This window comes from Sinocyclocheilus anshuiensis, unplaced genomic scaffold, assembly GCF_001515605.1.
Source record: "Sinocyclocheilus anshuiensis isolate Anshui unplaced genomic scaffold, SAMN03320099.WGS_v1.1 scaffold577, whole genome shotgun sequence".
In the NCBI taxonomy this organism is placed as follows: domain Eukaryota; kingdom Metazoa; phylum Chordata; class Actinopteri; order Cypriniformes; family Cyprinidae; genus Sinocyclocheilus; species Sinocyclocheilus anshuiensis.
Window position 1 is genome coordinate 390,476 of NW_015539872.1, and position 13,317 is coordinate 403,792.

Genomic DNA, 13,317 nt, shown 5'->3' on the forward strand with positions numbered 1-13,317 from the left:
ATGGAAACACAACGTGTGTGTGTGTGTGTGTGTGTGTGTGTCATAGGAAATAGGAAAACAGTTGTCAATGGAAATGAAAAAAAAAAGTTGTCAGTGGCATGAATAAAAGTTTCACCACAGTCAGATAATCCATCTCTTCAGAGAACATTCATCATTTTCATCAGAGTTTTGAAATCAATATTTGGCAGCTTATTTATTCCAGAAGGAGCTCCTTCAGCTTCATAAACATTTATTCTCCGTCCAACCATTAGTCAGTATAGAATGCCAGTAAATGCATGGAGACAGGGCCATTGCTAAAATTCATGGACCCGAGACAAAATGTTTATGGATGGGTGCCTATTTCCACAGGCTTAATAAGTGGAATATAACATAGAGGCCCGTGGTGAGCCCAGGACAACCTATGACAAATGTGTAGAGTAAAATGTGAACTTGAAAAAGAGGATGAATTTTTTCAAGTTGTATGGTCATCAATGTATTTATTTTTGCCATTCTATTTTTAGTAGGCTGATTAACAGAGTCTGTTAGGAAGGTCTTTGTATACTCAACACGTGCACATGTGGTCAGGCACACTTGTGTGCCTTTGTGTGTGTGTTGAAAAAAGTCAAATGTCCAGCAAGGAGACAATCCTAAATAAAATGAAAAATCTTAAAATGAAAAAAAAAAAACTTGTGTGCTTAGTTCACCCCATGCAGAGAGATATAAAGATTTAAAATGAAGTTCTGAAGACCAAATTTTTTTGTCAAAGGACTCAGTATTTTCAATAAAAGTAACAGATGGGAAATTCAGTGTTCAAAGGACTTGCTAGTTTCAACAGAAGAAATATAGATGTCCCAAATTTGAATTGGCAAATTGGAATAAATTGAGACATTATTAATTTAACAGAAAGCACAGCGGGACATTATGGGCAGAAGTGCAATCTTTACCTGCTACAAATGGAAATCACATTATAAATGTGCATTTTTAAGAGCACTTTCATGTACTTCTATAATGACATTCAGCTTTATTTTTAGTTTCACAAGCTTCAGTTTTAGAGGTTAAGGTTTGTGGTTCTGCTCCAACCTTTTAGAATTATACCTTAAAATTTAACTCATGTTTTGCATGTATTAAACAAAACCATGAATAATCAAAACTGATTGCAGGTGTTGTGCTTGTGACTGTGTCGCCTTTAATCTTGACGGAGCTAAATTCCCAGTTCTTCCTCATTAGCACAAGCGCCGAAGATTGAGGTGGACTTCAACTCAATATATGGATTATATAAGTAGGCCTGCTGAGAAATGGATTTGGCTGTCACACTGTAGCATTAGTGATGGCCACTGTCTGTTGGGCTGTTGATGTATGCTGGAGGGTCAGTATAGAAGAGCTGTACGCTGCTGCTGCTGCTGCTGTGGTGGGTGGCTGGCAGGCAACTTATTCAAGATGGTAGATCACACGCCGTGCCTTGTGTCATCGCAAGTCACAACGCTGCCAGAGAGAACATCGGAAAGAGAGAAATCCACTAATGCTCATACAATGATAGACAGAATCTCTACTGCCAGTAGTCCTTATGCTGCCAATAGTCCTTATGCTTCACAATATCTAAGCCACACTGAATGTTGTGTACCAGTATTAATAGGACTAATCCAGTGGTTCTGTGTTTTTTCCCGTATGTTTTTTGTCACTAAACCTTATTTTTTTATCCATGGAACACAGAGGAGATAGACACTGTGCAACAGTGAAGCTTTAAAAACCACATTATAATGTGTCATAAAAATAGCCCATACTGTACTATGATTCACAGATCACATTTTATGTCATTATTCACACAAAATCTTCTTCTCCTTTATTCAAATCTAAAGTAGCCTTTTAGAATTGAATTGAAAATGCCTTTTAAATTCCAAATCAGTTCTTGATTTTGCAAACTGGATTCAGAATTGCTGGCTGGCTGGCTGGATGGATGGACGGAGACAGATGGATGGATGAATCGATGGATAGACAGACCGATGGAAGAATGGACAGATGGATGGATGGATAGACAGAAAGATCGATGGATGGATGGATAGATGGACAGACAACTGGATGGATGGACGAACAGATAGATAGAAGGATGAATGGATAGGTAGAAGGACGAGTAGATGGATAGATAGACAGATGATAGACGGATGGATGGACAGACAGATGAATGTCATAGTTTGCTTGTGAGTAAATGGAAGCGATCTACGGTACTTTCTATTGCAGGGACAGTGTCATCCCAACCCTTTAGGAGCAATGGGGTTATGTGCTTATAGCACAGAGGCACAATGGTGATTGAAGATTGGCATAATTCCCAACCCCCTTCTGAGGTTTGAACCAATAAGCTGCAGCTAAGTAACCGGATTTTTAACCACTAAGCGGATAAAATAAGATAAAACTTATGTGCTGTTTCTCAGAGGAATCACATATATATTAGTTCAGTCCTTTAACGTTGTGCTTTCAGTCTGCACTGGGCTTAAATTAATACCCCACAGAGAAACAAGAGATCTACAATGATAAAAGATCTGTACGGCATTTGTGAAGCATATCTCTTTGATGTTAAAATTGGGAAAATAAGAAAATCGGTGTGGTATAAAAAAAGACATAGTGCGAGAGAAAGAGAAAGAGAGAGAGAGAAGGAGAAGAGGATACATTTTAAGTTTTTTTGTTTTGACATAATTGAACTCTGAATCCAAAGATTCTCAGCGAACAGAAATCTGTTGTGACTGTAGGTGTCATAAGTTTACTCTTGTGATGTGCCTTTTCTTTGATTCCTCACAAAACTGTCTTTGTGATTGAGGGATAAAAAGGGAAGAGGCAAAACAGAAACTTCTGACTCCTTCAAAGAGCACCAGGCAATTGAGATGAATCAATCGGGAGCTATAGAATGCCAAGCCTGGGTAAATATTAGTATTGAGCACCCGGGGTAAAGAAAAGGCACCGGAAATGTCAAAGCCCAAATTGAATTGAAGATGTATATCAACACAGTGTCCTATGTGCATTTCCAAACAATCAGTCCAACGCTAGGAAAGTATTTGCTATGCGGGAGGAGATAGATCCTGAAAAATATTAATAGATGTATTTGTGGGGTTGCAACCCCAGCAACATTGTTAAATTACACAGAAATGGAGTGGAAAATGAGGGTGCGTATGTTGGTGTTGTGTGTTGATGCTGTGCATTCAGAACAGGCAGTAGCCGGCGGACACCAGATGTCATCATGCTAATTTCATCAGCTTATTGTTTGTTTTTTACAACAGTTTTGATCAGATGGGGGACATGAACATTGTATTTGTATGGTGGAAAGTTTGAAACTGACAGAATGGGAATCATTGAAATGTGCTGATGACTCAAAACCTTATGAATAGTATACAGGTGCATCTCAATAAATTAGAATGTCATGGAAAAGTTCATTTATTTCACAGTGGCAAAAAAAAAAGTATGTGAACCCATTGGAATGGCTTGGTTGTCTGCATTAATTGGTCATAAAAGTTTATCTAATCTTCACAAAGTCACAAATAAAACACAATATGCTTAACAAACACAATATGCGTACGTTTACAACCCCTGACTCTTATGCATTGCGTTTTTTCTTCAGCATTAGTGAGTTTTCACTGTGTGAGAAGATAGATCTCATAACAGTCACTGTTGTAAAGACTGCAGATATGCAGAATAATCTGAAAACCAAAGTAGGCAGTTTAACTGCTCAGAACCAACAAAGGACTCATAACCAGCTCATGAAACGCATTGCAAAAAAAAAAAAAAAAAAAAAGTTATAAGAAATTAATGTGAATTGAATTAAATTGTCTATGTAAAGTCTCCATAAACATGACTGGACATGTCCGTGCCCCCAATAGTCCTTATCGTTTGACCTGTTAAAATATATATTTTTTCCCCCAATCCTGGTCAAATGTGCGACGTTTTTACATTTTTAGCGATGACTAAAACTAATGTAAATGTTTTGCTTTGCTTTATATCATATGTGATCACCTAATTCATATATTTTCATTTAAAAGAAGATGATAATATTCGGACTATTGAATGTTGTGTTGGTGTCCTTGTTTATCCTAAACTACAGTGTCCAAGTGACCAAGAGAGGAGCATGAACATTGGGGAGTTGTGTTTGCGGAACAATGTATGTTATAGCCTAATAATTGTTTGTGCATTTTTAGCTTAAGCACATTGTGTCTGTCTGTACATGTGACTTTGCTGAGGATCAGATGACATTTTATGACCAATTAATACAGAAAACCAACAAATTCCAATGGGTTCACTGCATGCTTTTTCTTGCTACTGTATAATTATATATACGGAGTGATTACATATGGTTTTGAATTGCTATACAGTGTAATTGTAATGTAAATTGTAATTTTAACTGGAGTAAAGATTTAATAAAAAAGTTTTAAAGTTAATCTGAATTCATTTCTACATATTTATATACATTTCAGCTGCTGTTATAAATATACAATTGTCTCACTTATGGTCAAAAGTTCAGTCTAAAGGTTCTGATGGTCCTTGTACTTATACACCTTATACACCTTGACCTTTTTGTTCTCATCCAAAACCTCAACCATCTACGACTAGGACTATGTATTCTGACTACTTAAAGACAAACTTTATAATGTATAAAAGTCTCTGAGCTATATGTTACAGAATGTTCCTTACAACACTGCATTTATCTTCCTCCACAATTTGGTTTTATTTCTCTGTTTTGATTTTCAGCATATAACTACATTTTAAAGTGCATGCAAATTAAGTTTTACCAACAAAAAAAAAAAAAAAAACTTAATCTACTTGCTTAATTTTTATTAATAGCCTATACATTAATATTTTTATTAGAATGTATTAATAAACCAAGTGCTTCAATAATTGAATCAGTCTCATAACTCTTACCACAGGAGGTAATGGTGGAATGTCTTTGCATATTTCGATGTTACGTGAACAAACTCACAAACATCATTTCCCAAAAGGCTAGGAGGAAGTTTATGTTAAGGATGATGATTCAGCATTCCGGTATTGATTTGTTAGATGGGTGACTAATTGCTGGAACCTTTTTAAATGGGAATGGACAAGGTTCAGTTGTAAGCAGCATAAAGAGGGATGTTTGTTGTAAGGATGTAAGTGCTAAAGAGGCTCTGAGTGTCTTAGTAATTCCAGTGGGACAAAAGAGAGAGATGCTGGTTTATAGTGCACAAATAGGTTAACCATGTTCTGTATACTATTGGTCAAATGTCTGGGTTTTTTTTAAAGAAAGAAAGAAAGAAAGAAAGAAATTATTTAATTCAGCAAGGATGCACTGAATTAACAGTAAAGACATTTACATTGTTACAAAAGATTTATATTTCAAATAAATGCTGTTCTTTTAACTTCCTATTCATATGTATAAACAGGGCCTAAAATTAACACTCGCCAAGCTCCAAATGCAAGTAAAAATCAGCGTTGGCGAGTCCATGTAACAGTGTCAGTCGCCAGTTGGCGGGTACAACTTTTACGAATTATAACAATGCAATGAAGTGAAAACAACAGACAGTTTTTAAAGAGATTCGCTGTTTCTGTCATAAGCAAATCAAATAATAGGATACAAACTGACTGATAAGGTCAGAGCAGTGTGATGGCCAGCTTGTCCCTAGACGCGGTTCTAATAACTTTTACCTAAGAAGATTTTGCTGCTTCATTTTGGAAGATTAACTTTTCCCTTCTTTATTCTTCATAACCCGAGAATGCGGCGACACATACCTGGGGTTACGGCACCTAAACGGTGCAGTGAAGTAGGCATATAGTTTGAAAGGCTGCGCGTTCGGCTGTACACATACGCTGAGCCGCTTCAGACAGCGCAACAGTAGCGCTTCAACGCACGAAAACACACAATTATGTCAAAATGCGCAGTTTTGGCGAGTTACCTTGTAAACGGAGTCTTAAATGAGTTATAAATTACCGTTAAGAGTTGGGAGAAAAACGGATATGTGTCACATATGCGTCATATGCATCAGGTTTTATAGAGACAGCACTGATTTTAAAGTGAAACCTGCTGAAGTCTGTCATTGATGTAAATCAAAGATCAAAAGAAAAAGAGAAATCCTTGGACTGTTCTAGTCGCTGATTAACTTTTATAGCTTGAATAAAGATTAATATGTATAGTTTATGCATATATAATATAGTTTATGTGAAGATTGTTTTAAAATCACTTAAATTAAAAGTTGTTATATATTTCAGAGCCTATTAAATGTAAAAAATTATGGCTTTCAATTATACTGTAATGTTGAATGGCTATAATTAATAGGGAAAATTGAGGGAAAATGCACCAGCAGGACAAATTAAAAACATTGTAAATATGTTTAGTTATTGTAGTAGTAATAACTGGCTGTTTTTGCAAAAAGAGTTACATGGCCGGAAAAAATTATTTTTGGCCGGTAAATTTTATCATGTCACCGGCCATTGGCAGGTGTGGCAAAAAGTTAGTTTTAGGCCCTGTATTAACAGTATTTTTGATCAAATTTGTAGCCACATAGGCTATGTTGCTAAAAACAGCCTATTATAGGCTTTTAATTGAAATTTAAACAGTAAAAACTGAAATATTAAAGCATTGTTTTGGCAAATATTGGAATTCTAATTTTCTGTTTTACACTTTTATTTTAATGAAAATGTAGGTGGAAGTTGTTCACCCAATTAGATTTTAGCATGTGGGCATAAGTGACAGATGAGAAAGAGAGGATGCCTTTGAGGCAAGATGCCAAAAAAAAGCTAAAATGTATGTTTTGAAAGTCTTTCTGACACTTGTAGAATATCTAATTGCATAACATTTCCATGGAATTCATGCTTCTCCAATTAAATGTTCACACATAGGTATTTAAACACAAGCAGGTGTGCAGCCTGTGAAAACACCATGCTGACTTTAAAAATAAGAGACAAGCCCCTAAAACTCTCTTTTTGGAAGAGAGCCTTTAGAAGAAACAAATCACACTTTTCAAGGATGAAGATTAGAAATGCATGGAAACATGTTCACATACAGTGTGGCTTGTTATGAGCTTTAGTAATTTGAAAATGAGAACACCAAGTCCAGCACTGCCCTTAATAAAAACAACATGCAAAACGGGATTCCTGCGGGTGGAATCATGGCCCCAGGTGGGATGTTGGAAATCAGCTCAGAGTCTAAATGAAAGGAAATAATTTTCATAACAGAAGATTTGTGTCCATTGGAGAGATCTCAGAGGAGCATACAAGCAAGGATAGTGATTCCCAGAGTGATTCTAACAAGGACGCAGACTCAGGAATGGACCAAGGAAGCATCACAGATAACATAGAGGCAGTGGAAGAGTATACTTGATACATACTGTAAATGGCCATGTACTTTTGGTGTTTTAGACATGTGTTCATACATAAAGTGAACATATTAATTGTAAGTTTATGGATTATAGATTCCATACAAATACATTATTTTATGTTTTTGAAATAAATCTCTTAAACTCACCAAGGCTGCATTTATTTGATTAAAAATATAGTGATATTTTAATATGTAATGAAATTTATTGCTGTGATGGCAAAGCTGAAATTCAAGCAGTCACTATCATGACTTCAGTGTCACGTGATCCTTCAGAAATCATTCTGATATGCTGATTTAGTGCTCAGTGATCTTTCAAAACATTATAAATGTCTTTACTGTCTCTTTCAATTTAATTGCATGTGTCTTTGCTGAACACATGGAGTAATGGCTGCTGAAAATCCAGCTTTGCCATCACAGGAATAAATTGCATTTTAAAATATATTAAAATAGAAAACGTCTCATATGTAACCCTCCCTAATTTCATCGGTCAGAGTGACCGGCTGAAAGGGAACCGCTCTTTTACAATACTGAAGATTGACTGTGTGTTTGATCAAATAAATGCAGACTATATGTTATTCCAAACTTTTGACCAGTAGTATATGATACCTTCACATAAAATATAAAAATAATGACATGCAAATAACAAGTTACTGAAAGCTATTGTCACTTGTCAAAACTTTGTGATCTGTAAAGTTGAGCAATGCTTGCATTTGTCTGTATCCTGAAAGTCTAACCTTTCCATTCGTGTGTCATTGTTGTGTATTGAGCAGAATGTTCCGGTCCACTGGGCATGGAGGGTGGAATCATCTCCAACCAGCAGATAACGGCCTCCTCCACTCACCGAGCTCTCTTCGGCCTCCAGAAATGGTACCCTTACTTTGCCCGGCTGAATAAGAAGGGTCTTGTGAACGCCTGGACCGCAGCCGAGAATGACAGATGGCCCTGGATTCAGGTAACAGATTGACACGAGCAGATTAAGTCTGGATGAAGATCCATCAACAGTGAATGAACCCTGTAGTTGACAGAAACATTTTATTCCTGTCAGCCTGTTTATCTGAAAATGATGATCACTGATAGAGTATTTTTGTTGTTTGTTTACATACTTTAGTAGATATTGCCAAAGCACTGCAGAAATACATATGTTTGTTTGTTTGTTTATTTGTGTTTAATGCCATTCCAGCTTATGTGGCTATTTTCATGGTGAGAAATATTATGGCTGAATTATATTATGTTTTTATAATTTATTTTTGAAATACATGTAAGAGAAGTAATAATATTAATAATACTAATAACATTTGATTACCAATAATATTTGATAATAATTTAGCACCAAATTATTTCTGAAAGATCATGTGAAACTGTGGCCTGTAGCACGAAGCCGGTTTCAGTTTTTACCCAGGTAAATTCAAGTTTAGTTTGAGAGTTTTGGGGTTCAAGAAGATGGGTTGGTTTTGAGCGGGTTTCGTCACCATGGTAACTTGCGCCACACGGCTACCCTGCTCCGGAGCAGGTTTTGTTCTGGGTTAGAGATCGCAAACCCAAACTGGACCAATCAGCTGTGAGCAAAGTGACATATATCTGATGCAATGAAGCCACTCCCCCGTATCTCTCGCTCCAGATTAAAGCAGTTTACAGTCAAATGATTTTAAAGACAAAATTAATTGTTCATAATTCATATAATATATTCATATAATTATTATATGAAGTGGCAATTAATTTTAAGCTTCATATTTAAATAAAATATATATTTATTATGTATAAATACACACACATGCATGTATATATTTCAGAAAATATGCTATTTTATATATTAAATATTTTTATGTATAATATAAATTATATGAATATAAATATAGACGTAAATACATGTAAATATTTTCAAAATATATACTGTATGTGTTTGTATTTATATATACATAATAAATATACACAGAACACACACATATTATGCAAACAAAAGCTTTTATTTTGGATGCAATTATCACGATTAATCGTTTGACAGCTAATATATACTAAACTTATGTTTTCCTTTTGAGCTCTGTGTGAAACTATATATAAATAATTAAATTCAGTTGACAGTTGATTCCCGTGCATAGTCATATTTTCTTTCTGCTGCCTTAAACTTTTGCTGCAGCAGAAGTCTTTATTCCTGCTTTGTAAATGCATTTAAATTTATTACACTTAATAACGACATCTATTAATCCTCAGCAGAAAAGTGAATTGCGCTGACTCTCGCGAGAAGTGAATCAAACTGACGCTTTGCTGACGCTCTCCACATTCCATGTGATTGGCTGTTTGCTGCACATGTCACACTTTCAGGTGCACGCGCTCCAGAGTTAATCACAAATTCTGGTTCAGTTGAGTTGTCAGAGAACATTTATATTGAGCTTTGTGAGCCCGCTGATCCTGATCTAAAAAAGGTTGACTTTATCGGGTTTTGTCAACTCAAAACTTACTCTGCATCTCTGAGTTTGTTCATCTCGCTTTGTGCTACAGGCCACTGAAGACTGGTAATGGCTTTTGAAATTTCTGTTTTACCATCACAGGAATAATTAACATTTTAAATACATATATATATATATATATGTTAGTTTATGCTGGGTTAGTGCTGGTCAACCAGCATCACTGTGTTGTTTACTAAGAAAAATTTAGCTGGTAAGGTTGGTTGACTGGAATGTTTTTGTTGTTGTTGTTCTATCTCTCTGTGTTTTCATGGTGGTGCTGGCTGCTAAAAAGCAGTGGTTAATCCAGTCAACAAATAAAACATAACATGCTGGTGACAGTTTGTGCTGTTTTGGTTGCTGTTGTTGTTGTTTTTGTTTTCTTCAAGCTCTAAATTTAGTAGGATATCTCCGTTATCTGCTCGAGTATTCAAAACAGTTGTTTTTCTAATAAAATGATCTCCTTGTCTGTGGTATTCGATCTTCAGAAAGGTTTCAAAAGCGTTGTCCATTCACAGGACCACTTCATGTTAGTCCATTATACTTTGTGTATCAATCAATTTATTTGAGTTTCTTCAGTGGATGGTTTAGTATTCATATGCAGTTTCTTCAGCAGAGTACCGTTTGATTGATAATGCAGACAATCGCAGTGGATGGAAGTCTCAGTCCATTTACCTCTAGTTTTACAATGAGTAGCCTCCTGCCAGCCTCAGATTTATTCTTTAAAGGCGTCATATGATGCGATTTCAAGTTTTCCTTTCTCTTTGGAGTGTTACAAGCTCTTGGTGCATAAAGAAGATCTGTAAAGTTTAAATTACTAAAATAGCCTATGGTTTTATTCATTATACATCAGATTGGATTTTTTTATTTTTCTTCAGGAAACGGCCAGACTAGAATAGCAACACAGTAGCGAACAATAAACGATATGGCAAGACACAAATGTAATAATTAAACCAAAGTTTGACCAATTAGAGTAACGTTAGGCTAAAACATGTAAATATGATATCTGGATCACTGTCAGATGCTGAGCTGACCCAGGACGCATAACTTACCATTAGACTCTCCATCACTCATGGCATTTAGTGTTTCTAATACCTACCTTCCATAAATCGCCTTTTTTTGTCATTTTGACTTTATTTATGAAACTGATAAGCGCTAAATCAGTGAGTGAAAGGCGTTGCCTAGAAATGTACAATGTTAAAACATAAGTGGCAAGAAAATGACAGCGTGAAAATTTAGCGGGTAAATTTGACCCGCTGGCGCTTATAGGTATAAATGCCCCGTTTTTTTTATCTGGTTTTATCGAAATGATTTTTAACAACATTGGATTGTAAATTACATTATTTTAGTAAAAGTCAATGACTGGGAGACTTGAATGTTTTATTTTAAATCTGTTATGCACATTTGAATTTACCCCGTGGCGGTTCTAGTGTTAAATGCCTGCTTGTAAAAGACAGACCGACTGAAGCGTAACAAGTTAACCACTGTTTGTGCACCACTAGCTGCTCACAGGTAAAGAGCGAGGATTATAGGTGGAGAGAGAGCTAGGAAGGGAGACAGGAAGGCGAAAGTAGTAAAAAGGGAGACATCTAAAGTATTTAGGGAGTTTGTTTGACTTTAATGATGCCTCTTGGGATGAAGCTTTTGGTGCTGTGGAGCTGCTGGGTTAGAACACAGAGAGGTGTGTTAGAAATACCAGATTGGCTTAAGGCGATATGCTGTGGTAGTTGCCACATGACCACTCTTCAGCTCTAGTCATTGAAATTAGAGGCGACATGCAGTGTGTCTCTCGTTAACATCCTTTTTCTTCACTGTCATTCTTTCCTGCCATTTCTACCTCGGTGTCTTGCTGTCTTCAAGACATCAGGTGTTGTGGTTGTGAATAAAATGCAAATACTAGCGTCATTTAGGGTGGGGGTGATGGGTACATGCCACTACCACTTGTTTTATTAATATGCAGAATTACGTTGGATGGAGTGGCTTAGAACCCAAAAGCCTCATACTCAAAGCAAAATGTTATCTGTAAACCAGTGATTCATCTTTAAGATTAAGCTGTTGATCCATACATATCCACTGAGCTATAAAATCCCAGGACTGACAGCAGCAGATGTAGGGATGAAGTTTTGGAATAAAGTTCCATTCCAAAGTTCATTTGAGAACTGGAACTGATGAGTGAGAATGAGCACTTACTCAAATTACTGTCTATTTAGGACTTAAAGTTTTAGTGTAATCAATCATAATCTAATTTTATTTCTAACTGTAATGCTATTGTTCACATTTCCTTTTTGGCTTGGATCTAATGAGCTATTCATGGGATCTGTACATAAAATAGACTTTACTTGATCTATATTGTAAAAACTCTTAAATTGTTGGTGTATAACTTTATGCATATATTCATAAACTATACTTTTGCCAGTTTGTGATATCAGTTACACATCTGTGCACTTCAACTGTATATCAGTTTTAAAGCAAAGTGATGCCCATAAACACTAGAAATGAAAAATTCAGTTTTAATAACACTTAAGTCTCTTATGCTCAATGAGGATGAATTCACTTGATCAAAAAATATAGTAAAAACAGTACTATTGTGAAATTTACACCTGTGATGGCAAAGCTGAATTTTCAGCAGCCATTACTCCAGTCTTCAGTGTCACATGATCCTTCAGAAATCATTTTAATATGCTGATTTGGTGATCCATGTTAAAATCCGTTGTGCTGCTTAATATTTTTGTGGAAACGGTCATACATTTTTTCAAGCTTCTTTGATGGAAAGTTCAAAAGCATAGCATAGTCTTTTATAGCATTATAAATGTCTTTACTATCACTTTTGATCAATGTAATGCATCCTTGCTTAATATAAGTATTAATGTCATTCAAATAAATTCTTACAGGTGTATTTGTTTATAAAAATATAGAGAGAATGAGCTAGAGGTAAACATAGATTTCTGTGGGGGTAGAAGTAGCAGATTTGTCTGTAGCACTTGCATCTTGACTTTCTCAGTTGTGTGAAATTGCTTTGTGACACACTTGGGAAATTTCTTTAAGCCCATAGTGGACAAGAGCGTGAGATTTCATAACTGAAGAAGTGGCACTTTTGGACGTGAAGGAAGTGGAATACTCAGCAGCAAACTTTATTCTTTTATTTATTTCATTTCTTGAGGGGGGTCAGGATTTGTCACGTCTCCTCAATATCCTGAATCTCACCATTCATTTAAGTTCTTTACTGTAACATCCAAGGCTTTCGTTAGAAAATATCAGCGCTTATCCTTGCCAGGCATGTTTTATTGTAACCTGTCAGAGTCGATTTATGTCGTTTATCCTCAGTTTATCTTTTCAAACATTGCAACTACACGACTAATTCAAGTATCTCAAGGTAGAAATTTGTAACTGCTGTCAGTTTTGAGAATATTAACCACATTGTCAATAACACTCATACTAATTTAATTCAGTGTCAAGGCCAAAAATTTGCAAGTGGGTTAATCTTGGTGAAATCTGATATCCTCTGTGCCTATTGTCAAATTTCATTGAGTATAATGATCCCCCCCCCCCCCCCTTCCCCATGTTTTTTTA

The 13,317-nt window shown here is 35.8% G+C and overlaps 1 protein-coding gene across 2 annotated transcripts in view; it reads left to right on the plus strand.

The window, feature by feature from the left end:
• LOC107685241 (EGF-like repeat and discoidin I-like domain-containing protein 3) overlaps positions 1-13,317 on the plus strand; it is a 201,740-nt gene that overhangs the window by 128,213 nt on the left and 60,210 nt on the right. For both annotated transcript variants that reach the window (XM_016481755.1, XM_016481757.1), the window contains one exon: positions 8,077-8,258. In XM_016481755.1, the coding sequence (XP_016337241.1) occupies positions 8,077-8,258 (182 nt within the window). The remainder of the gene's footprint in view (positions 1-8,076; positions 8,259-13,317) is intronic.